This window comes from Lagopus muta, chromosome Z (assembly GCF_023343835.1).
Source record: "Lagopus muta isolate bLagMut1 chromosome Z, bLagMut1 primary, whole genome shotgun sequence".
NCBI lineage: Eukaryota > Metazoa > Chordata > Aves > Galliformes > Phasianidae > Lagopus > Lagopus muta.
In genome coordinates, this window is record NC_064472.1 from 40,160,860 (window position 1) to 40,185,868 (window position 25,009).

Sequence of the window (25,009 nt, forward strand, 5' to 3'; positions counted from 1 at the left end):
CAGCATACAAATAAATAGAAAGTATTACTTTTGGAACAATCAATATGTGGCTCAAAACAATTCCTCTTCACTCAGTACTGCCCAGACAAACCAAAAGGTTGGACTAGACCTTTTGCTCTACAGCATCAGTAGACATCTACTACTGATCGAACTGTACTTTCTTAAATTTACCTCTGCTTATTTTATGTTCATCAAGAACAGGCTTTTCATTTCTGGAAACTTAAAAACAAAACAAAATAATATTTATTTGTAGAATAGTGTGAGATATACAATAATGTGCAGACTTATCCCTAAGCAGAAATGCTTTCACAGTAATTCTTTCAATTAATGCGGAGATGCAGTAAATAAGTATGCATTTTAAACAGTATTTACTTGTTTGTTTATTGCTTTTTGTCTACAAACATGGAGTGAAATATACACTAATATTTAACATTAGTAAGACTGTTGTTACTTCCATGAAAGTAAAAACAATCAAACAAAAAAAGACCTCAGTCTTTATCTCACAATTGAGCTGAACAAGAGAGTATAATGCTAACTGTGAATGATGCAATCATTTGACTTGTTAAATGGTTTATCTAACTGATTACAATATAACGTTTTGCAGTCTACTCATAAAATCTTAAATGTGCCACAAGACAATAGGTCCATTTATCATGCTGTTAATATCTTTGTGATACAGACAAAATTGTTCTTTGCTTGCAGCATGTAAAAATGCAGTTCTTTCTTATCTATAGACACATCTGCTATACACAACAACATGCCCAGACAACAGCAGAGTAAAAATTATTCTGCTAAATGTGTCTAATAACCCACATTTCAAACATGACCACTTGAAGTCCACTGCTGAAATAAAATCTATTTTATTTTCAGAAGTTCCTCTTTTTATGCCGGAGAAAGTTATGGATAGAAGAGTCAAATTCATTTAATTGTGGTCCTTCTGTTGTCTGCATTCAAGTCTGTGCAGCTGTTAAGCATATACTTCTCAGTGAGCACAGTACACATACAAAAAAGATTTGCTTTGATTCCTAAGCCGCCTACCAACAACAAACTAATGGACCTGTTTAGTCCTTTCTCTGAAGCAGATAAATCCAAAGATCTGTGTTCTAAATGGAAGGACACAAATAGCGAGGACAAAGAAAATACTGTATTTGTCAATCTAGCTTCCCTAGAAGATGATGAATTTCGTTTTCTTTTTGTTTCTTTTTTTTTTTTTTTTCCCTACTCTAGTAGTACACAAGAAAATGTCACATATTGAGGTTCCCAAAATTCAATTGTTAAAAAGCCACAACAAACAGCTGTAATATGAAGTAAGCAGTTATCTTAATTTCACAAATAGGCCATAACAACTATTTTGCAAATAAGAATTATTTTTGGTAGGAGGGGAGAGGGACAGGAGGGATAGTAAAACTTTTATCTCATACAATAAGACTTTTAAATAATAAGACTTTTAAATATCATTTTTTTAAAATCACATTCAAATAACAAATTTATCTTGAGGCATCAATTTTGATCTCAGGCATGGTTTTGCATGAAATGTGTCCATGAAAAAAGCTTAAAGAAGCCAGTCATTATCAATACTGGGCAAGATTCTGGAAACGGTATCTTCTAGCTATATCTTGAAATAAATTAAGTAATTCACTATTGTTTCTGGCACAAGAGAGTAGAACGTTGCTCTAGGAAACCTAAATTACACCAGTACAGTGCACTTCACAGCGCAGTTTTTGAAAAACTGGGTTGTTTTATTTTCCAAATCGGTGAGAAAAAAACTAAAATCATGTAATTTCTACAGTGTTAAAAGGACTTTGAATGATATGCCCATAGATACCATGTTAGTCAAAATCTAATATTCACTGAAACTGTGTAAACATCACATATACCTACTAGCCAGAAGAACCAAAACAGACTTACTGGTTTATCTGCGGCTACTATGTAACAAGACCATCAACAAGGAAATCTAGCAACATTGCTTCAGAAGCAACAGACACTAAAAATGCAATAAAGAGAAATACGTCTTAATGATACTACTTTTTGTCCATTTCAATGGAATCTGGAGCAATAAAACTGACACCAGCCCCAAGGCTTGAACGCCTCAAAGATAATTCAGAGGGAGGGATGTGACGTAACTCTCTCCGAGATAGTTTTACAGGGGTTACTCCTTGAAACTGTGTTACAATCTCTCTTCTCTGGATGACCGAAGGCAGAAGAGGATGAGGCTTCGAAGGCTGAGTTTCCTCTTCTCCTAGTCTGTCATCAGCAATGCTTGACAAGCATTCTTTGTTGCATCCAAATTCTGATACGTCTTCTCCAAGCTTGTACGAATTCTGCCGTGCTCTTAAAACATTTGTTCTCTCTGCTTCTTTTATTTTTCCTGCTTGACTATGGGTTTTCAACTTGAATTCTTCAGATGCAACTTCTGCTTCATCTTGACTGGATGCCTTGTCACCAGCATTGTTATCTAAAATCAAATTTATCAGGAGATACGTAAGTAAAAGTCTGACTCTTCTGAGTACGTGACATCAGGAAAAGTTACTGAACTGGTATGGTTTTATACTGTGTGTAACCTGTAGTGTGGTCATCTGAAGTTATATTAATCTCACTTTTTGTCACAGAATAACAGCAGTGCAGAGTTGGAAAGGACCTCAAGAGATCACCGAGTCCAACCCTCTTGCTAAAGCATACATAGGTCACACAGATAGGTGCCCAGATGGGTCTTTAATTTAATCTCCATAGAAGGAGACTCCACAGCCTCACTGAGCAACCTGTTCCTGTGCTCTATTACCCTTACCATAAAGAAACTGTTCTGCATGTTTTTATGGAACTTCCTATGTTCAAGTTTTAGGCCTTTGCTCCTTGTCCTAGGTGACACATCACTGAGAAGAGCCCAGCCACATGTACCTGCCTCCCATCTACCTTTAGGTACCTATAAGCATTGATAAGAACTCCCTCCCCTCAGTCTTCTCCACCCCAGGCTGAACAGACCCAGGTTATTCAGTCTTTTCTCATACAGGAGATGGTTCCATCCCTTTATCATCTTTGTGGCCCTCCACTGGAATCCTTCTAGGAGACACCTGTCTTTTTTGAACTGGGGAGCCCAGAACTGGACGCAGTGTTCTAAATGTGGTCTCATCAAGGCAGAGTAAAGTCACAGAATCACAGAATCACAGAATTGTAGGGGTTGGAAGGGACCTCCAGAGATCATCGTGTCCAACCTCCCTGCCAAAGTAGGTTCCCTACAGCAGGTAAAGAGGCTGGCCACGACCTGCTGGCCACGCTCTTTTTAATGCATCTCAGGATACCATTGGCCATCTTGGCCACGAGGGCACACTGCTGGCTCACGGCCAGCCTGTTGTCCACTAGAACATCCAGGTCCTTCTCTGCAAATCTCAGCTCCAGCAGGTCATTCCCAACCTTATACAGATTGTGTAGTTAATGCTCCCCAGGTGCAAGAGTCTACATTTGCTCTTATTAAACCTCATCAGTTCCTTTTTCTTTAAAAGCTTGTTGTCATCTACAAAAACATCACAGGGAATTGCTTTCCTCTTACTCCATTACTTTCCTCTGACTCAATGCTTGTAATACAAGCTTCATGATTCTAACTTGCAATGAACACAGTCTTAAAACAACTCAACCATGACAGTCAAATAAAAAAAAATATTTGTGTTTTCAAAAGCAGTCTGCAATTATACTAATAGAACACAGAAAATATATTCTGCAAATGTGACTTTAAGGTACATGGAAGTTTTAAATTATTTTTAAAGTTCACCAACAATTTTTTTAAATTACATCGTATAATGGCTCAAAATATATTCCTATAAAAAGTAACTAAAAATAATTATACAAAAATACAGATCACTCTTTACAAACATTGCAAACATAAGTATTTGTAAAAGTTGGAAATTCAAAGGGATCTTCCCTTTCCTTTTGCACTTTGCTACAATTTGGCTAGGATGTGTGTCTCTCCTCAGGGAAACATGTCCAGAACTACACGCTTCTTTGTGAATTAAATACAGAATGATATTTCTCATGCTCAGTTATAATCCAGCCTCAAGAATATTTGTGTTCACACCATCACAGTGTACTTCAGAGTAATTAACCTTATTTTGCCTTGGGGGCTGAACCTGAGAGCAACATCTGTGATCAATATCTGTGGGCTAGAAGACACAGTATTATCTCAAGTGGTAAACAACAGAAGCATCAGTTGAGAGGAAGACCCAGTTATACTGAGCTTTGAAAAGAAACACAGAGCCATTGTGCATGTGAGGTGTTGTTTGGTGGTACCATTGTGAGGTGTGAAATACCTAAACTGAATCTTTTTTTCCTCATCATCTCACACAATGTTATTGCTAGTTGTTTTTGTTTGTTTGTTTTTGTTTTGCTTTTTTTGTTTGTTTGTTTTACACAGCACAGCCATCACATTAGAAAGGTTATCTTTTTATTACAAATGTCTTTATAAAAGTATGGAGCTCCTCACAGACCATCTCCCAGTAAGTAATTTCTGTGAAATCAAGTGCTAGCAAGAATTAAGTTAATTAAGGTCTTAAAATACTGAGATCTGAGGTGTGGCATACTACAAAGCTGTTAACTACCTTGTCATTCACAGACACTCAGGCAGCAAAATACCATTTTCTTCATCACAACAGTGATTAATATATATTAATATATATAACTGCTGAAATTACACTAGAATACAGAGAAAAGTGAACAAGAATGTAGAACACTGATTGATAAATACTACTGCTGCATTTAGAAGCCAGAGTTGTCTCTCCTTTGAAACTGGAGGAGATATAGTATATTCCTGGAGAACAGTTAGTTCAGTGAAAATACAGTTTTTATGTCTGTCTGATGTACATCGTGTTTTCACAAGCCCTTAGGTGGCCTATGGACAATTGCAAAAGCATTTTAAGATAACGTACTTACATTTAGAGGGTGCGAGCAGTTGGTGAGATGACTCTCCAAGGAAGCTTTTCAATTTCTTCTTCAGCTCTCTGCTGGTTTTCTTGTAGAAAAATAACTCCTTTTCCAGTTGCTGGACTTTCACTTCATACTCTCTTAAGGTTTCTGCAATACCTTCTCCATCTTGTTCTAGGACAAGTAAAATTAGTTTCAGAATGAAACACCTATTCCTCTGTGACAAAAATCAAGATGCCCAGCTAGATAGAATATGTCCTGCATCTTGCTGATACATTGCTTTCTATGTGTACATGCAAACTAGCATGACACGTGATAAAAAGGCCACGTCAACCTCATTTGCAATTTTAATAGGAGTATTTAGAAAATAAAGATTGATGGAAATTTCAACTTTCCAATATCAGCAAATTCAATACGAAAATACGACAATTCTGATAGTTTTTTAAAAATATTGTTTTTTCTTTTATGCAGGCACCTTGTGTCAGTTCATCAGCATCCTATATAATATCATAATGTTAACAGACAAAATGTATCCTTGTACCTCAGATAGGGTTTTTTGTTGTTGTTTTTGGGGTTTTTTTTGTCAGTTTTTTTTTCTAGTGAAAATGCAGTATTTCTCAATAGCAGCTAAAGATATTGCTTACTGTACCATCCCTCTTTGAAAACAAACAAGTAAACACACACCTCTGAAATGATGCAGTATCAATTGTAGTTTTTTCTCATGTTCTTTGTGTTGTAGGGTCAGCTGTCTATCACACTGCAACTTGATGTGTTCAAGTGCAGATTCTAATTCACGTATTATGTTCTCCTTTTCTATGACCTTCATTTCTTGTTCTTCAGTCTGCATTTGTAACTTACGTTCAGTCTCACGCAGGCCAACAATCTAAGAAAGAAACACATTTCATTTATCTAACCATTTTAAGAAAAGAATTTACAGTCCTGCTTAACAGGCTAGTGCATACAAAAGCAATTGTCTCTATGAGCTGTGAGCTTATATTGCAAACAGAGATTTAATACTGAATTTGGAAGAAAAATATATATATATCCATCCCAAAACTAGCTTGAACTTTACAAAGCCTACAGGCGGGAACAATTTTAACATGACACCAATATTTAAGCATATTCATGCTTGAAAAGTGAGCAACACAGAACAGTGGAAAGGAGCAAGGAAATTTCCAGATTTTAAAGACCTTTTTAATCTGGTAACCTCAAAACAAGATACATGAAGTTAACACACAAGCATCCTATTTAAATTAATGTAAAGATTCGAAATACCTTGAGATGACAACAAATGTATGTAACCTGAGTGGACTTTCATGAAGAGCTTGTTAAATTGATTTTTGCTACTTGACACCATTTCATTTCATTAGCTAGAACAGTAACGGATAGTCATAGTCAGATAAAATATTACTCATTAGCCAACGAATACCTTATTAAAATATCTGAAGAGGATAGCTCTAAGTTCAGCAGCAGACAAGGAAACTAGTTTTCCTATTATGTTATCCTCACTCTGTGAAAGGATTTGTGAAGATCTAAGCAAGTGCTGTCGACTCTGAATACTTTCATTCTTGTAATCAATAGCAGCCTCCAGGGCTTCAATTCCTTCTTCTAATTGGAAAAGGATATGTTCCTCCTGCAGAGAAACATGAAGTTAAATCTTCTTAAAAAGTACAAATTTAATCTTTGTATACATAAGACATCAACTTCATTCTTAAAAGTGAAATGAAATTTCACTGGAATGGGAAAAGTAAGAGGAAGAAAAGAAATCTAGAACTTTTTTTTTCTTCTGCCCTCCAGAACAAATATTTCAAACAATTGCTTCCTCACCATAAAAGCATAAATTGTATCCTCCCTTCCTTCCCTCACCACAGTCTGACTTCCACTAATATTTTTTTGGTTGCACCAGTTTTCTGTCAGATTCATGAATGAATCAGATAAGTTAGGAGTTTTGTGACCATGAACTGTTTAGAGAAGTGGTAGAATTGAATAGCCCGAAGCACTGCCGAAGATTCCGTGGAGTGAGATGAATAGGATTCTCTTTAGTACATCATCAGCTCATACACAGGCCCACACTGCTTTTCAAGACATAAAGCAAATCTGTATATTTTATATAAATGTATGCTATACCTTCAACTTAGTTATACTGATAACTCTAGTGTGGAACATCCATACAATAAGGTTTATTTTCAGTGTAATTCTATGGAGGCCTTCAGGTAAAGTTTGCTTTTTCACAACATTCTTTTAAGAGAATCAGGGAATATCACAATAGGAATACTTTACTTTGTCTACGTTCTGACATTATAATCATTGCTTAAGATAAACTGATATATGTCCAGTTCCATTACTTCTAATTTTATAATCCCTAGGGTAGTGGAATTTACCAAAGCACTAGGTAAAGTCTCTCTGAATATAAACTTTATTAACTTGTATGAAAATAGCACTACATAGCAGTATTTTAGCATTATTATTAATCAAAATACCCAACTTCAGTTCCCTGGTTCTAGTTTACCTACTGTTGGGAGACTTAGGCCATGACTGGAACGTTTTGTTACTGCCTAAAACTTACAAGTTTATTTCATAAATCTATTTGCTTACTTACTTCAGCTGACAACACTTTACCCTCTTTCAATTTCTCATCCACACTATTTCTTCTTGTGAGCAGCTGATCTCTTTCCTTCTGAAGAACCTGGATTTTTTCCAGAATGTCTGTCCTGCCTTCAGTAGTGCTGCCCTGAAGCTGCATACTTTTATCACACAATTCCTGGTCCAGCATACTTAAGCGAGAAGACAATTTCATGCTATCTTTATTTAAAGCCTAAAAAATACCCAGAAACAATAGGTATAAAATTGAGATACTCCTTCCAGAGGAAACAAGTATGAGTCACTTTCCACAGTGAAAGGCTTGATTCTTGCAATGGGACCCCATACAAATTGAGTAGAGTTATAATAAAATTCACCTAGAAGGTGAAACAAAACCACTCAAATGCATAGTTTTCTACATACATTAAATGAGTTTGATAACGATACTTAAATTTCTATTTCTTTTGCTACTGATAAACAAACAATGTGAAATTTATCTACCTCATTCTCTAGTATGCAGAAAGATTAAATTATTTTTCAATATAATTATTTAATGATCTGCAAAAACAGTATTCCAGTATTCAATTTTTTGTTTTACTGTTGGAATCTGGGGACAAAATGTGAATACAAGTGATTGTTCTGTATTATTCACATTTAAAATGTTGATTTGCTCAAGCTACACCATAATTTAATGTCACTGCGAGAAGCTCAAGCCACATGGCTTAAACCTCTCCTATTATCTGGTTGCCTCCTTCTAGTCTTTCAGTCAGCGCTACAATTGTGATGAGTTTCATGTCTTTTTCTTAAAATTACCTGGCTAGATCTCAGTTTCCTGATTTCTAGGTGGCTTTTCTCTTGCAATAGTGCTTCTTTTTTTGCTACAATGGCTTCTCTTTTCTTTAAATCTTCTTCTAGTTCTGCTAATTGTCTGTGCTGTTGGAGAATTCTTTCCATTTCTTCATCCAGCCATTTCTTTTGCTCTTCTAATTTCTGTAATTTAAATAGGAATGCAGAGAGTATTAATGAGGACTTCTTGGGTCAGAATTTTATGATTCTGTTATCTTTTAGAGTAACCAATAAACTATATGAGGAAATGGCTTTTCTAATCTCAACATTATATCTGCAACAAAATTTTGATTCTGGATAATACGAAAATTGGGCTGACTTAAAAGGAGGCTCAGCAATGTTATATTGCTACACCTTATTTAAACAATTTTTTAACAGATGCCTTTAATGAAAAATACTCTTTTCCTGTGAAAAAGGTATATAAATAAGTGCCCTATATATAAAGAGACCAACCAGGTTTGGAAGATACCACAAGAAGCTAGCCCTTCCTCACTCCATTATAGTTGTCCCTAGGAAAGACATTTAGTGCAGAATCTAAAATGCTGAAAGACAGAAAATTGAGAGTTCTGATCCTGCTCAGAGAAGTTCCTTCTGAAGTAGTAGTCTATCAGTGGGTATAATACATGTACATCTAACATGTACCATTACTTCACTTTGTTTTAAAATTTATTTTCATCTTTAAAGACTTTTGATAATTCATGAAATTCTCATGTCCCAGTGTCCAGATCTGAAATAACGCAGGTAGCAATGTTGCAGAGAACACCTACTATTCTACCAGAATGACTAGGGATGAATAAAGATTATTTCTTTAATTTTCAACACCCACACTGGCTTACAGAATATTAGCTACCTCTGAGTTCTCTGAAGCTCCTGCAGAATTGTTATTCTTTTTAAATGCAGCAATCTCTTTATCTTTAAGTGTAAGAATCTTCTGTTGTTGCTCCATCTTAAGCTGCAGTTCCTACAAATTAACAAACAAAAAAAAACACCAAAAAAAGAAACACACAAAAAAATTCCTTCTGCCTCAGTCAGTCTGTTTTTAAACATTCTATGTCAGAATCTACACAAGTATGTAAACTGAAATATCAACCCTAAATTTACCCTTAATTTAAATATATTTAAATAAATAATAATAAATAATTTAAATAAAACTGCAACTCAAGGCTAGACATCACACAATAGCATTTCTTTAAAAATGGTGAGGAAAAGTGTGAATAAAAGGTTTCTGTCAAAATATTTATACACAATTTCTTCAGTGAATTTTTCAAAGAAGTGATTACATAGAACTACTTAAAATCTGGTAGTATAGTGCATTGTTTTGGGGAAAATAGAGGCAAAATTGGCTGATCTCATTCTTTGTTATACAGAAACAGAAATAGTCCTACTTTAATTTGTTGCTGGTCTCGCTGAATCTCTGTTTCTAGTTGCTTCTTTTTTTCATTCTCCTCATGCAGTCTTTTCTCTAGCAAGGTCTGCTGATGCTTCATCTGAACGATGTTCTGCTCAAGTTCTGTTGCTCGTTTTTCACTTTGGTTAGATAATGAAGCCAGTTTCTTAGAGTCTTGTTTCTTTTTCTGTAAGGCCTGAACGTTCATGGCAAATTTCATCTTAGTAGCAAGAAAACTTAAAACTGTAATGTGATTCAGGTTTATTCTTCATTTCACTGAGTTCAGACAGTCACCAAGACCAACTGAATTTTACCACAATAATCACTCATTATTTCTGTGGTTTCTAAGCCTTCTGGTAAAATCAGGAAAGAAAGAACTAATTTGAAGCAGCATGAAAAGGCACAGATACAGTTCAGACTTGGTAACATGGTGAAGGTAGTGAACTCCTCCAAAAGCAACAGCTCAGATTAATGTGCAGAGATAAGGTTTATCAAGGTTCTGGTCCTGAACTCAGGTGAATATATCAGTTAGAATTTGATGTGCAGTGCTTGTCTGGCCAACCATTCTGGGACCAAAAGGCATGAAGTACTTAAGCTGGCCCACAAGAGAACTTAGAATTAGTTACTGGCTGGAATTGAATCTGGTATTACAAACACATAATCACAAACAATCATAATGACTTGCTCAAAGATAGAATTTCTACACTATTTCCAGAAAACAGAAATTTTATTTACAGCAGCTAATAAACTTGTAACCTACTTGTGTACACTCTTGTATGATAGAGTGGTATCTAAGAATTTAATACCATCCATCTCTTTTTACCAGGAATATACCTAACTACATATTTGTTAAGTAGCAATAAGTGTAATTGTACTAACATTTTCATTGGCTACTTCAATCCAACCAGCTTTAGCTGTGTAAGGCTGGTGAGAATCTCACAAGTAGACAGTTCAGATTTTAAGGATGGTATTTAAACAGGTATTTGTAAATCCTAATGGTCATGCAAAAATACCTGCACTTTCAACTTAGCTGCATCCATCTTCTTCCGGAACTCTTTTTGTAACCTGGCTTTCTCTTGAATATCTCTCATCTCCTTACTCTCCAGCTCTTGAAGCTGCTTTTGTGTTTCAGCCAGTTCCATTTTGGCCTGCTCAGATTCTTGCTCCAGCTCAGATATCTTCAGAGTATATTGCCTGCTTACAGACTGTGCATCCTTACCTTGAACCACATCCAAATCGTTTAAAAACAGCAAGATAATCAGTTGAAATTTCTTAATTAAACATGTAGTTAATCATTATTTACTTCATTCTGGTTAAACTGAAAATTTCTGAGATATTTCTCCAACCCTAATCAAACAATTCCTTTATAATTCTGAGACAGAGATAAACAATGGAATCTTAAATCTGAATTCTTCAATGAGTCATCTGATGTCACCAAATAAAGCATCAACTAAGTGCCAAATAAGGTTCTTCTGCCTATTTCAGTCTTTGACAAACTCTGTATTTCACAGATGATTAATTTTCTTTTTCCCAGAAGATTACGCTATTTATTTATTATTCAACTTCCAAGTTGGTAATCAGTAAACAACTTTGGATTGTATTTCCACCCTCTAATTTTCCCCTAATCTTCCTCATGGTATGTTTTTTCGGGGATACAGAATCTTTCTGAATGCCAAAAGACAGTCTTGAAAGAATTGGTACACAGAAGAAGAGTGTGATTAAAAGTAGTAAAGAAAGACCCTTAGGGTCCTCGTAATGCTAGTTTCTACCAGGTCAGAGGCTTAATGACATAAGCTAAAAGGGACACTGACCTGTTTCACTTCTGACTCCTGCTTCCCTACTGCTGTGATGGGAATGCATGCATTCCCTGCACAGTGTCACTTCTTTCCTATCCCAGATACCATGTAACAAATACAAGCCCACAAAGCAATCAGCAATTCTAAGCTTACATGGAAAATTACACTGTTAGTGCATAAATTGAATAAGCAGCAAAGCACAAAAAATATTCAACAAAGACATCTGCATATCATAGCAGAATAGGCCATAATAAAAATTTGCAGCCTTCAATGCAGTCATAGCAAGTAATCTATGTAAGTTACGAATTTTCAAGTTACCAGAAGTATTCTTGCATAGAAAAATTATATACAAACTACGACATACAGGATGTCAGAATTTTTTCTACTTTTCCTTATTTCTGAATGTCTTCATTTCATGTTGTCCACCCACAGCCACTTACCTGTTCTTACCAATTCCTTAATAAGTTCCTCCTTCATTTTGATATTAAGTGCAAGTTCTCTGATTTTCTGCTGGGCCTCAGTGAGTCTTAACTCTGAATTCTTTAACTTCTGCATGTTAAAAACATGACTTTTCTGGAGGCTGTCAATCTCTTTACCTTGAAATAAACAAAGCAATGTGGAAATGAAGGAAGAAATTGAACATACTGTTTTTCAAAAAGAGAATGTTTTGGAATACTGTATGTACAGACATCTAGCATATGAAGTGAAAGAACCAAGTGGAAAGAACAGTGCAAATAGACTTTTCCCTGCCATAGGTCTAACAGAGAAAGAAACAGTAGGATGCATTAACATTTCAAGACACTGATTAGAAAGTAGAATGATATTTAAACCTTTTCCGTGCATCTGATAAAATAACAGCAACCTTTCCTTGAATGAGCACTAGAGATTTATATCTAAATAGCTATTGATACGTGAAACACTTTCTGACCATTGAGAATTATTCAAACATTAAGGTGACTGCTGTCAGTTTCAGACAGAAAAATCTCAAAATTTGTCTATGTTGAGCTATAACAAAAGATATTTGTATCAGACATATATTTTATGGGAAAAATAATTAAATGTGATAAACACAATTTTGCATATTACGATGTTATAGCATCTAATTTGACTTACTCTCATAACTTCCATTTTACCTGTGGGTGTGTCATTCTGTAGCGCAGATCTGTTGGACAAACTGGAATTTTCTACTTGGCGTTTCATGTCAATTAGCTCAAAGGGAAAGCACATAGAAGCTTGTTTTCGTGTCCATGTGCGGTTTATTGAATGCCTAAGGAAGAATGGAAAACATGCATTTCAAACACAAAGGATTATTTTTTTTTTTTTACTGTTAGCTTCATGCTAAGTACCCAACCTTAAAAGAGAATACCAAACTGAGAAAGCTCACATAAGTATTTTTACCTTCCTCCTCCCCCTCTAGATATTTTTGGTGAATTCTGGCCCAAAACAGAATACACGCAATCTTTATTACATTAAAAAATACATATATTTCTTAAACTAATCTTTGTAACATGCCCAGCTCATCTCATAAGTTTGCTTTAAATAGCCTCAAAGATGGCCTCACATTCCAGTAGGATTAGGCAGTAGCATTTCATCTGTTACACAGCTGTCTGTAACAAAAAATAAAGAACAAAAAATTACTTAAACACGCTTTTCTTTTTACTATGTGTATTTTCTTCCTCTCCATCACTCTCATCAGAGAGGTGGCAGCGAAGGACTTCATCTTGATCTTCTATGCAGCTCAGTATCATCTGGCTGCGAGCACGGAATCCCGCCATCATCCGAGCCAGGGAGAAGGCAGGGGGACTGCTATATACCTGTCAAAAGCCACCCAAGAAATACTTGTAATAATTTAGTAACTCATTACTGATATTCCAGTAGTTTTTCATTTTGGCAGTCTCTCACTGCCTGAGTTTGTAAACAAGATTACAGATGCTTTCAATAATATTTCTGAATTCCTTTGTAACAGAAGGTTCTTCAAGTGTTCAGAAAAATTGCTCTAAGTGCAGAGGAAGGTGACAACATCAACTAATTATCCCAAATATTCAATGAATAAATGCAGAATAATCATTCAGTTCTGCTTAGTTTTCATATGTGAAGCCTCAAAAATCCCCAGAAAACACCAGAAAAGACTGCAGTTTTATCACTCTGACAAATTTTGAAAGTTTTCAAAACCAGTTTAGATGGGCTCTGAGCAACCTGAAGTTCTGAAAGATGTCCCTGCCAATGGCAGGGGCTTGGATCAGGCGATTTTTAAAGGTCCCTTTCAACTCTAGTCATTCATGATTCTAAATGCTAGCCCATACATTTTGGACAATTGTGGCATACAATCTATTGCAATGTTAAAAGTAGTTGTTCGGAGCCTTCAGTAAGGGAATCCGAATAGCAGCTGACTGTAATGTCTAATCTAATTATTGAACCATAACCATTTAAAAAAATGTAATATTTAGGCAGATCTTACCTTTCGGCTCTCTGACCCTGAAGGTGGGTGAAGTGAGTGCAGCAGACTCTTTGTAAGTGGGACGCTGTACGGCCTCCTTGCAGATGCCACAACAGCAGGCTCATCTTCACAAGCACTTGAGACGTCCAGCGTTTTCACAACTGTAAACTTCTCCAGTTTTTCTTTTAGCTGGTCAATAAGGATCTGTTGTTCCACCATTTTCTCATTCTCATTAGAAAATAAAAGCAAGCAAACAACAACAAAGAAAAGCAAAACTGTTGAGCTGTTGCTGATCATCAGGTTACATCATACTCACCTTTTCAAAATTCATTACAAAGGCCAAGAATCTTGTAAATTATTCATTGACCTTAAATTCTTCTGCAGCGCATAGCCAAATTCTGCAACAAGCTGAAAATTGTCTGGCATATCATTAATGTAATGGATGTAATGCAATAACCTGCTCCCAAACTCCAGTAAATGCTGCTAGAGACATTTTTGTTTAGAAGGACCTATCCTAGTTAGGTTAAGTCAGTTTATCCAGTCATCCAGTGAGAAGGCAACGACATGCTTATTAGTCCCAGATTGCTTTATGTATGAGTTTATGAAGAAATAAAAAGGTAATTCAAGAAACATGCTCAAAACAAAGGTATGGTTCAAGTTTAAATTATAAATTGTGCATAGGCTTCCTCTTCAAGCAGTCTCATTTTAAAGATTATTTTTATTAGTAAACAAAAGCATACATAACCCAAGAGACCAACTACTTCATTCTTTCCTACTTAACTTCAAATGTTTGGTAATGGTAGTTTGAAAAACTTACTCATCTGCCTTTCCTACAGCAGTATCTGCACATTGTTCAAAATTACTTATCTCCACTGAACTAATTCATTCAAGAAGGCCAAGACTGTATCAATTTTTAACTCCCTTTATTCCTTTATACCTCTAAAATCTGGCCTACCAAAAACAGGGAATCTGAAGAACAGCTGGTGGTAGTCAACCAAATGTATGCATTTGTATTTGTTTTTAACTCTTTTTAGATCCTTTATCCCTGCTACCCTTGTACCCTCTCAGAACATTACATGTTATATAAACACATATGTGTATAAACATTTACAACATGCTACATTCAGTTCTTACTCCATGTATCACTAAAATGCATGCTCCTGTGAATACAACTTTAAACCGTTTGCCCCAAACACTTGCTTTTAATTACAACACTGTTTTTTATATGCTTTTAAATAAAAACATCAGTTTAGTGGATTAAGTACATAAAACCGGTGGCTGGGAGTTCCCAGCATCTCCTTGTCTGTAGTACTGAAACAGTTGTAACTTTTTGCCTAAAATGCAGCTGTTCCTATGTATAAATTCTATCTTGCATAATCGAGACTTAATATTATAAACATTGTCTTGGTGCAATACACTGACACTATGTTGAGTGGGTTAAAAAAAACAACAAACCCATTCAGATATGACAGAACAAAAAGAGCAAGAAATGGCAGAAAAAAATGATGAGTAGTATACTTACCTTTCATTAATCTACTCTCCGCGAGTCATCAGTAAAGAAGAGGAAAAAGGAGAAAAAGAAGAATAAGGAGAAAAGCACTAACTAGCCATGTTTATGTTTCTCCCTTTCAAAAAGTCAGATCTATCATCCACATGACAGGCAGTGCTAGGAGAATATCACAGAATCACAGAATGGCCAGGGTTGGAAGGAACCTCAAGCATCATGAATCTCCAACACCCTGTCACATGCAGGGCCACCAAACTCCTCATTTAACACTAGACCAGGCTGCCCAGGGCCCCATCCAATCTGGCCTTGAACACCTCCAGGAATGGGGCATCCACAACCTCTCCTGGCAGCCTGTTCCACTACCTTACCATAGTACTCATAGTAAATGTCCTCCTGATATCCAACCTAAATCTTCCCTCCTTCAACATAAAACCATTTTCTCTTGACCTGCAGTTATCAACCCTTTCAAAGAATTGATTCCCCTCTTGTTTATGGGCTCCCTTTAGGTATTGAAAGGCCGCAATGAGGTCACCCCGCAGCCTTCTTTTATCCAGACTGAACAAGCCCAGCTCCCTCAGCCTGTCTTCATATGGGAGGTGCTCCAGCACCCTGATCATCTTTGTGGCTCTCCTCTGGATCCTCTCCAACAGCTCCTTGTCTTTTTTGTACTGGTGGCTCCAGACCTGGACACACTACTCCTGATGGGGCCTCACAAGAGCAGAGTAGAGGGGGATCAAGTGTTCTTTCTGTGGTCTCCTAGATCTTTAAGTACTCTGAACTTCCTACCCATTACAATTTTTTTTAGCAAGTGAGGTCAAGAGAGGGAAAGAGGAAAGCAGTGTTTCCACTATGTTACTCAGTTTTCTATAATAGTAAACTCAGAAAATAAGGACGAAATTCTGTTTTAGTAAGTACAAAGGCAATAATACTTTACTCTGACACTTAAAGACATAACAAAATATGTTTCTATGCAGCTTTTCAATTAAAGCATTCAGTAGGTGCTTTTCAAGTCTTTTTCATATTCTAAAGAATTTTTGAAGGACTTTCAAAACCTACTCCATGAATTGTCCTGAAACATCAGCAATATACATCTGGAGAAAGATGTATGTGGTATGTTTTAAGAAGCACAGAGAAAGAAAATGATTAATGTAAGGTTCTACAGAAAGGCTGTGGCACAGCGAGGCTGAAATATAAACTTTAGGAATCATAATAATGGGGTTCATCCACCAGAAGACTTGCTTCATTAAGGTATACAGCTCTGATTCAAACAAAGTGCTTATAAGATTTGTAGACATATATGCCCCCCAAAATATCCTGAAGGGTCTGTCTTAAAATAATAGTTCATTCATACCGTGGAAAGATGGTTCAATATGGATATATGTAATATGTACCAGAGGAAAAATACCTGTAATCTTTGTGTTTCTACAGCCATCTTTAAGGATCCCAGGTGTTCTTCATTTTCCTGTATCAATGCCTTTATCTGATTCTGTAGTATCATTAGTTCATGATCCTTCTGGCTAAATACTTCTTCATCCATGACTAAGGCCTGCTAGATAATAAAAGGAAAGTTCAGCTTGGAAAAAGGAAACACTGTTATTCTTGACACTGGAAAATGAAAAATATATACATATTCATTTTCTGTTCAAAGATGTGATTAGAACAGCAAAGTTTTTATGTATGTACACAAACTTCTCCAATCACAGGATCACAGAATGATTAAGGTTGGCAGAGACCTCTGGAGTACATCTGGTCCAGCCTCCCTGCCCAAGCTGAGACACCCAGAGAAGGGAGCCCAGGCCCATATTAAGGAAGTTTTTGAAGATCTCCAAGAATATTCCACAACTTTCCTAAGCAACTTGTGCCAGAGCTCTGTCACCAGCACAGTACAGAAGTGCTTCCTGGTGTTCAGAAGGAATGTCCGTGCTCCAGTTTGTGCCCACTGTCTCTTGTCCTGGCTGGGTACTACTGAAAGGAGCCTGGCTCTATGTCCTTTGCATCTTTCTTTCAGGTATTTACGGACATTGATGAGAACCCCCTTCAGCCTACTCCTTTCTAGGCTGAAAAGTCCCATCTCTTACAGCCTCTCTTCAGAGAAGAGGTAGGCGTTCAGTCCCTTCATCATCTTTGTGTTTCTACATAGGACTCCTTACAGTAGCTCCATGTCTCTCAAGTACTGGTGGCCTCAGAACTGAAGACAAAATGAATAGAACAGAAAAATTCATTTGGAAGGGAACTTCAAAAACCTAGTCCAACTGCCTGACTACTGCAGGGCTATCCAACAGTTTAAGCATATTATTGAGGGACTTATGCAAACACTTACAAAACCCTGCCTCATAGGGCATCAGCAATCTCTCTAGGAATCCTGTGATAGTGTTTAACCATCTTCACAGTACAGAAATGTTTTCTCACGTCCAGACTGGGCCCCTCTTTCCACAGCTTTGTGCTGTTCCCACATCCTGCCATGGGTTCCCAGGAGCAGAGCGTGGCACCTCGCTCTGCTTCCCCTCCTCCTTTCCAGGGAGCTGCAAAGGGCCATGCAGTCGTCTCCTGGCCTGCTCTTCTCTAGGCTGGACAATCTACCCTCAGTCATCACAGCACATGTGTGCCTGTTGCCAGCCCTATTGCCAGCTGTGTTACCCTCTAGATACTTGCAAGGACTCTAACACCCTTTTTATACTAAGAGGCCCAGAACCGCATACAATATTCACAGTGTGGCTGCATGAATGCTACATGTAGCAAGAGAATCACCTCTTTTGACTGTCTGGCTATGCTGTGTTTAATGTCCCCTACAATGTGGCTTGCAACCACAACTAAAGGCAGTCCTCCAGATACAGCCCCATCAAGAAGGATCACTTGTCTTGACATGCTGGCAATGCTGGCAAGAATACCATCGGCTTTCTCAGCAACAAAGGCACACTGCTGGCTCATGTTCAGAGGTATCCGCCGGGAGCCCCAGTTCCTTTTCTGCAGAACTGCTTTTCCACAGAACAGCTGTCAAGATCCCTCTGATTATGAAAAAGCTGTTCACCTACAGCATCTGTGTTTTCTACCAACTATTTCTTCACTTCTGTTTAGTATCTATTGATTTTCTTCAGACAAATTTCTTTCTCCCAGAGGAAATAATTATTTATTCGTTTATTTAATAATTTATTAATATTATGGCGCGCATATTTAAATCCAACCATTTTCTTCAGTGTGCTGTGAGATGTGGCCACAAAATCTCAGCATCAATCAAAGACGCTTCTTGAATGAAAAAATAAGGATGGCCTTCCTCATTTTTATATTAAAGAATCTGCCTACAGGTTAAAGAAACTATAAGAATACTCCTTCAGGTGTTTTTATGAGAAAATAATTCAATACTGATTGAAGGAGAGTTGTAATGTAGTTAGTCCATGAGAAAACTTGCAGAAACTAAAGACAAAGTACGGAAATATCATATCTCACCATTCTAAAACTGGATATATCTGCACAACTAGCTTACCTACATCTTTCTTCCACAAAAAGAGAACCCTCTTTTTAAGAGCTTTTAAAGTGCTTCTACGAAAGAACTGAAGAACCAGATTTCTCTTCAGGGGATAGAACTTTTTGCAAAGTACATGTACCAATACAAATATTTCTACTAAGCTTAGTTGGCAAGTGTATCCTGTCTGACAATGGGGCTGTATCATTACTCAGAGGTGAGACAACTGCAGAAGGAAAAAATAAAGGTAGTAGTAAAGAAGATTATACAGATGATGGTAAGAGAGGGGCAGAATGAAATGATAGAAAAGTAAGCAGCTGCTGTGGTTTAACATTGGCAGTATCATTTGACTGCTCTTTGCTCACCCTCCTCCAAAGGATGGTGGGATAGAAAATGAAGTGGAGGAAAACTTGAAGGGTTGTTTATTTGTTTGTTTTGTGTGTGTTTTGTTGCTGTTGTGTTTCCGTTCTCTGCTCTGTGTTCCAGAGGATTAGATAAATAAATTGGGAATATATAGTCAAAATTAAATACAGGTTAGGTGTAATTAAGGTTTAACAGTTTTACACGATTCAAAACTGAATTCAAGTTTTAGCAGACTTCTCATAGTTACTGAATGATCAGCTTAAATACCTGGCATTTCTTGAGTTCCCGCTTCAGCTGAAGGACTGTGATATGATGAGGCTCGTGGCTGGTCCCAGTCCTGGTGCCAGCTTGCTGCATGCTGAGAGCTTCTTTCCTTACTTCTTGCACCATGGTGATCCAACTCTGCAACCTGTCCCGCTGACTTTTTTTTAAGCTAACATCATCATTCAAGTCAACCAGGAATGGAAAGGCTTCATCTATGCAGTTTTTATAACTGAAGCACTGAACTTGAAGCTGGGTGAGCTGCTCTTCTAGCGAACTGATTCGAATTCTTTCTTGATTTAAGTCATGTGAACACTGATTACTGACTTGCTGGTTCTGCAAAGCTTCTCGGAGCAATCTGATTTCAAGTTCCATTTCATCAATCCGGTCTTGATCAGGGTTGTAGTTTACAACTGGTTTGTTTCTGATGTTTTTGGCTCTGTTGGCATATTTGAGTGAATTTAAAGATTCATCAAAGTCTGATGAGGATGGACTTATACATGTTATCATGACTGTCTTGGCATTTCCTCCTAGGGAGTCTTTCAGAATACGAGTGATTTTAGCATCCCTGTATGGAATGTGCATACTTTTCCTTTTTGGGTCTCCAAGAGCACTGATGACATTTCCCAAGGCCAGCAAACCACTATTGATCTGAACTGATTCTTTGAACCGTTCACCAGTATTTCCAGTCTTTGTCACTCTCTCTGATCCTGCCAAATCCACAAAATGGAACTTCGAAGCAATCATTCTGACCGACTTCCAAGATGGATTCTGCGATACATCAGTACATTTCTGAGACTCTGCAGATTGTTTCTGACAAATACTGATGGTAAAAATGGCGTGAGATCGACTAGAGTGCTCATTCATTTGTGTTGTGCCTGTGTGACGAGCTGCATTGCCACTTTCCAACAGGCTCATTACTTCATCGGCACATTCTACTTGGAATTCCTTAGCACCAACAATTACTTAAACACCATACCGAAGAAAACAAGAAAAATTATTTTCAGCAACAATTCATGGCAATCTATAAACACAAATCAAAGAAATGTACAAGCCTGCATTATAAAGTCTCAGCACATAGCTAAAGAAAATAGTACGTTAACCATGAATTACAGCACATCTGAAGCCCACATGAATTTGTAGTGTGGGTGTATCGCCTCATAGCATTTGTAACAGTACCTTAAACAGAACACACACCTCTAGGCATTTACATGAAGATATATGCAATTTGAAGTGAGCAATCTCACTTACTTTGTGAGTTAAAAAAAGACAGATAAAAGTTCGTAGTAGAAATGATTCCCAGCCTATGTTAGGAGCAGCATATTATGTATAGATCAGGTAGCAAGGCCTTTCAGAGAAATATCTACCATTGGAGTAATCTTATAATGTAGAGGTGGTAATAAATGTTCATAACAGCTGATTTTTTAATCCTTTGTTTTAGTAAAGGATGGAAAATACCATAGCAGGTACACGATCAACTAAAGATGATTCAAATGGTCCTGATGCAGTAGTTTAAATATTACTATGCTTAAATACTACAACAGTATCACACTTGTATATATACATATGTACATGAAGCAATGATACTGTTTGCAGACTAAGCTTTGTACTAACTGCATTTGCATGTAGTGCCTTTTTCCAGCTACAGAGAAGAAAGCCATACTAGCTCAAAACAATAATAATAATAACAACAACAACAACAATAATGTAAAGAATACAAAAATGAAAATATGAAGAATAAAGGAAAAACAAAAACAAAAATGAAATACAAATTACTCAGTTTCAGAATAAAAAGACTCTGTAGTGGATTCTTATAGCATCTTCCTGCAGTGACATGAGAACTATGAGATGTTAATTTCAGAGCTCCTAAAATGATACTATTCTTTGTCCCACTCATTTCAGAGTGAAATGGGTGCTGATATTTACAGCGCAAGTAGCTTGACAAATACAACCTTAAAGTGAGAAGGCTTCATTTTAAAATATTTATTCAACTGAATATGTAGGTACCATTGTGTTTCTAGGCAGAATTTGCAGAAGCAGTAACTGTGTTTCTACCATAGCACCTGATGCTATTTCTCTCTTTTCAGGATGGAAAGAATAATTTGGGCATACAGCTGAAACCATGTGTATCAAATTTTAGATCCAAAATCCTACCTGTATTCCCCTTTTCATCTTCTCGGATATGCAAATCTTTCACAGAGGTCTCCAACTCCAATAAATCACGAAGTTCTTCCTTGTAGACCTCTATATAAGATACTTTCACACGGAAGTCAATGTTATGGTTTTCAGAAATATGCTGAAATAATTCCTGAATAGCCCGTGGGATTATGCCCTTTTCATCCTCCACAATTGAGGCTAAAATACAAAGAAAGATGTCACAGACACTTGCAGTCATTCTGCTGCATAAATTACAAAGGCTGAAGCTAATGAGAAGTCTGTGATATTTACTACTTGATGGAGTAAGTAATCTGAAGAGCTCAGGGCTCTCTAGGATTTATGAAAATACTTGCTTTTCTGTTGATAAGAATATTTGTTTTAATCCATTAATAGGACTTAAAGTTAAGTTCTAAATTATTCCAGAAACTTCAATTTAGAGAAGGCTTTGGGAAAAGGCCTTATAGCAGCTTTCTAGTATTCAAAGGGAGCCTAGAAGAAAAATGGGGAAGAATGCTGTCAGGAGGTACAGTGGTAGGACAAGGGGGAATGGTTTTAAATCAAAAGAGGAGAGGCTTAGGTCAGATGTTAGGAGGAAATTCTTTACACATTGTGCAGTGAGGCACTGGCACAGGCTGCCCAGAAAAGCTGTGGGTGCCCCATCCCTGGAAATGCTAAAGGCCAAGTGGGAAGGGGCCCTGGGCAGCCCGATCTGGCAAGTGGCAGCCCTGTCCATGGTAAGGAGTTGAAACTGGGTGGACTTTAATGCCCTTCCAAGTCAAACCATCCTGTGATTCTATGAATTGATTCTGTGAAACTTAAACATGAAATTAATACCTTTGCCAGATTCTCAAAGCATTCTAAAGCAGATATTTTCTCAGTAAGGTAAAAGTATTGAGAATTTCTAAAGCACTGCATGTAGTCATGGATTTCAGAAAGGAGTTACAGTTTAAGTTGCATGTTAAAATGCAAAAAAACAAAACAAAACAAAAACATAAAAAAACAACCAACCAACAAACAAAAACCCAAATTGTTTCTTTCTCCAATACTTTTCTTACAGCTTAATGTATACAGAATTTGTGTTTAGAACATTTCAATTGGTTCATACACTTTGGATATTTTTGTGTTTTCTTTTTTTTTTCCTGTTATACCAATTTTCATGACCCCTTCATTCTCCAGCTCCATCCGCTATGCATTAATTACTTAATTTGTACAAGTGCATTGTACACAAGTGAAAAAAAGGAACACAACAAGATCTGTAACGTACCAATGTGACCACCTCCAATGGTGTAAGTTTTCCCAGAGCCTGTCTGTCCATATGCAAATACTGTAGCATTGTATCCCTCCGTTAAAGACAGTAGAAGAGGCTTAATGCAAACTGTATAAACTTCTCCTTGGGTTGAGTTTTTGCCAAATACATAATCAAAAGTGAAGGCACGGTCTTTTCCAATGATAATTTGTTGTGTATTTGGAACTAATCTCACACACACTTGGTGATTATGAAGTACTTCCTTGGAAAGGAGAGGTCGGATCCTTACTGCAACTTTAACTGGGATTTCCTCCATGCCAGCTTCCATTTCTGTGCTCCACACTTGGTATTCACACAGTCACTGCAAATGTCACAGTTTGTGTGCTCATCTCATTCACTATTTTCTGCAACTAAAAAAAAAAATGTTTTCTGAGTTATTTAATAAGAATTAATTCCCTACTGAGGTAGAATGTCAGAGTTTCCTAACAATACAAAGTGTCTTTAAATTCTAAAAAGTAACTGTGACAGAAAAGCAACAATATTAATAACTGTTAAATGAATTAATAACTTAATTTTGTTATTATTAGTTTCTGAGCAGATTTAAGCCTGAAAGTTGCCCGACTTTCTCTATGAACTCAATAAAGCCAAATGAAGAAACAGTATTGCAAGGCCTTATTCACAAACAGGTCCTTATAAGGTCCTTATAAGACAGGTCCTTATGAGGAATCTTACTTTCCTGCTGCTACATTCCTGCTGCATAGGCCATAGAAACCAGTCAAACAACCCCTTTTTCTCCTGTTATATGTATATACATATATATACACCTTAGAAGCCTCTTCCACTTCAGAAGGATCACATATTTATAACCTGAGAAATGCAGAGCAGGCTGTTGTGCTGCCTGCAAGGCAGGATGGTTTCACACATTGCCAATTACTACATACAAAGCATTCATCTGATTTAATCTGCCTCTTTATGCCTATATGTAATTAACTTCTATTAATTATATATTTTAGCATGCACGCTTCCTGATACCATCCCCTGCATGCTCATTCTTAACATATCAGCACTGCAGTGCAGCACAAAGAAAAGCGTCAAAGAACAGCATTTCCTTAAAGCTGTCTGTTGGGAACATTGCTGGATCCTCAGCACAGCTTTTGGTTAAGCCAGTTCTCAGCAGCTTTATGAGGCGAGGGAAACTTGCAGAGCTCCTGCCTAGCAGAACTCATCTGCTAAGCACATGACACTCAGGTTTCCTGATATATTTACAAGTGAGTTTTAGAGACGTGGTGTTTTGTGGTTGCAAAAGGAGGAGCTTTTGCACCTCGGTCAGTCTTATTTAGTTTGGAGCTGAGGAACTCTATCTGGGGGCTGAAGAAAAGCCCCATTTTGTTAATCCGAGCAGCTGGAAGTCGAACAGGCAAAGCTGGGGTTGGAACCGTCCCCGTATCACAAAGGACGGGACAACCAGGAGTGACTGTATGACCTACTGCACGCACAGCCGAGCCACATATTGGCCTACGTCCGCTTTTAACTACCTGGGGACCCTCCTTTTATCCCCGGCAAGGACAGCCGCACAAAGCTGCCACTCCTCTCTTTAAAGTTATTCTAAATGAAAAAGAAAGTAAATAACAGAGGTCACTGCAAGGCAGAGAGGGAGAGCCAGCCACCCTATGCACTACCCCCTAACAACGGGCGAACGCCAGAAGGCGCCGCATGACAAACCACGGAACGCCGCGGTGCCGGGAAGCAGCGGGCGGGCAGCGCTGCGGCAGCGGCCCAGCCTCTTTCCAAACCTGCTGAGCTCGGGACCGGCCGCCTCCAGGAGCTCTCACTAAGGAAGAACCGCTCAGCCCGGCGATACCGCCGAGCGGAGAAGAAAGGACGGAGGGCGGCGCGGCCGGGAGGCGGAAACAGCCCGCCAACTCCCGTTGCGGCCGCCGCGCCCGCGCTGCCCGCTGTTGACAGCGCCTCGCTAGGCAACGGCAGCAACGTCCGGCGGCGGCCCCGCGGCCCCGCCCGCAGCGCCCCCCTGCGGCGGGAGGCGCGGCAGCCCCGGAGCTC

The 25,009-nt window shown here is 37.7% G+C and overlaps 1 protein-coding gene across 2 annotated transcripts; it reads right to left on the reverse strand.

Annotated features, from left to right (window-relative positions):
• Positions 1-104: 104 nt before the first annotated feature.
• KIF27 (kinesin family member 27) lies at positions 105-24,915 on the reverse strand. Of its 2 annotated transcripts, none has more exons than XM_048930836.1 (18): positions 24,742-24,915; positions 22,967-23,358; positions 21,700-21,900; positions 19,552-20,510; positions 16,867-17,007; positions 13,976-14,182; positions 13,156-13,331; positions 12,651-12,784; positions 11,958-12,113; positions 10,735-10,940; positions 9,720-9,917; positions 9,185-9,295; positions 8,302-8,478; positions 7,508-7,723; positions 6,338-6,541; positions 5,593-5,791; positions 4,918-5,082; positions 105-2,455 (listed from the first exon to the last, which is right to left on the reverse strand). In XM_048930836.1, exons 2-18 carry the CDS (start codon positions 23,274-23,276, stop codon positions 2,022-2,024), a joined length of 4,194 nt encoding a protein of 1,397 aa, XP_048786793.1. In that variant the 5' UTR covers positions 23,277-23,358; positions 24,742-24,915; the 3' UTR covers positions 105-2,021. The 2 variants fall into 2 exon arrangements, with proteins under 2 accessions (XP_048786793.1, XP_048786792.1); XM_048930835.1 differs by having other exon boundaries at positions 16,867-17,010.
• Positions 24,916-25,009: the final 94 nt, after the last annotated feature.

What these genes read in the sequence shown, in the direction of transcription:
- KIF27 (XM_048930835.1), bottom strand. Translation starts at nt 23,276, where the DNA reads ATGGAAGCTGGCATGGAGGAAATCCCAGTTAAAGTTGCAGTAAGGATC. An exon ending in AAAAAGAAAAGCGTGTTTAA is followed by an intron (nt 12,785 to 13,155) that starts GTAATTTTTTGT and finishes ATTCTTCCTTAG; the next exon opens with GCATTCAATAAACCGCACAT. An exon ending in ACAGAATGACACACCCACAG is followed by an intron (nt 12,114 to 12,650) that starts GTAAAATGGAAG and finishes GTTTATTTCAAG; the next exon opens with GTAAAGAGATTGACAGCCTC.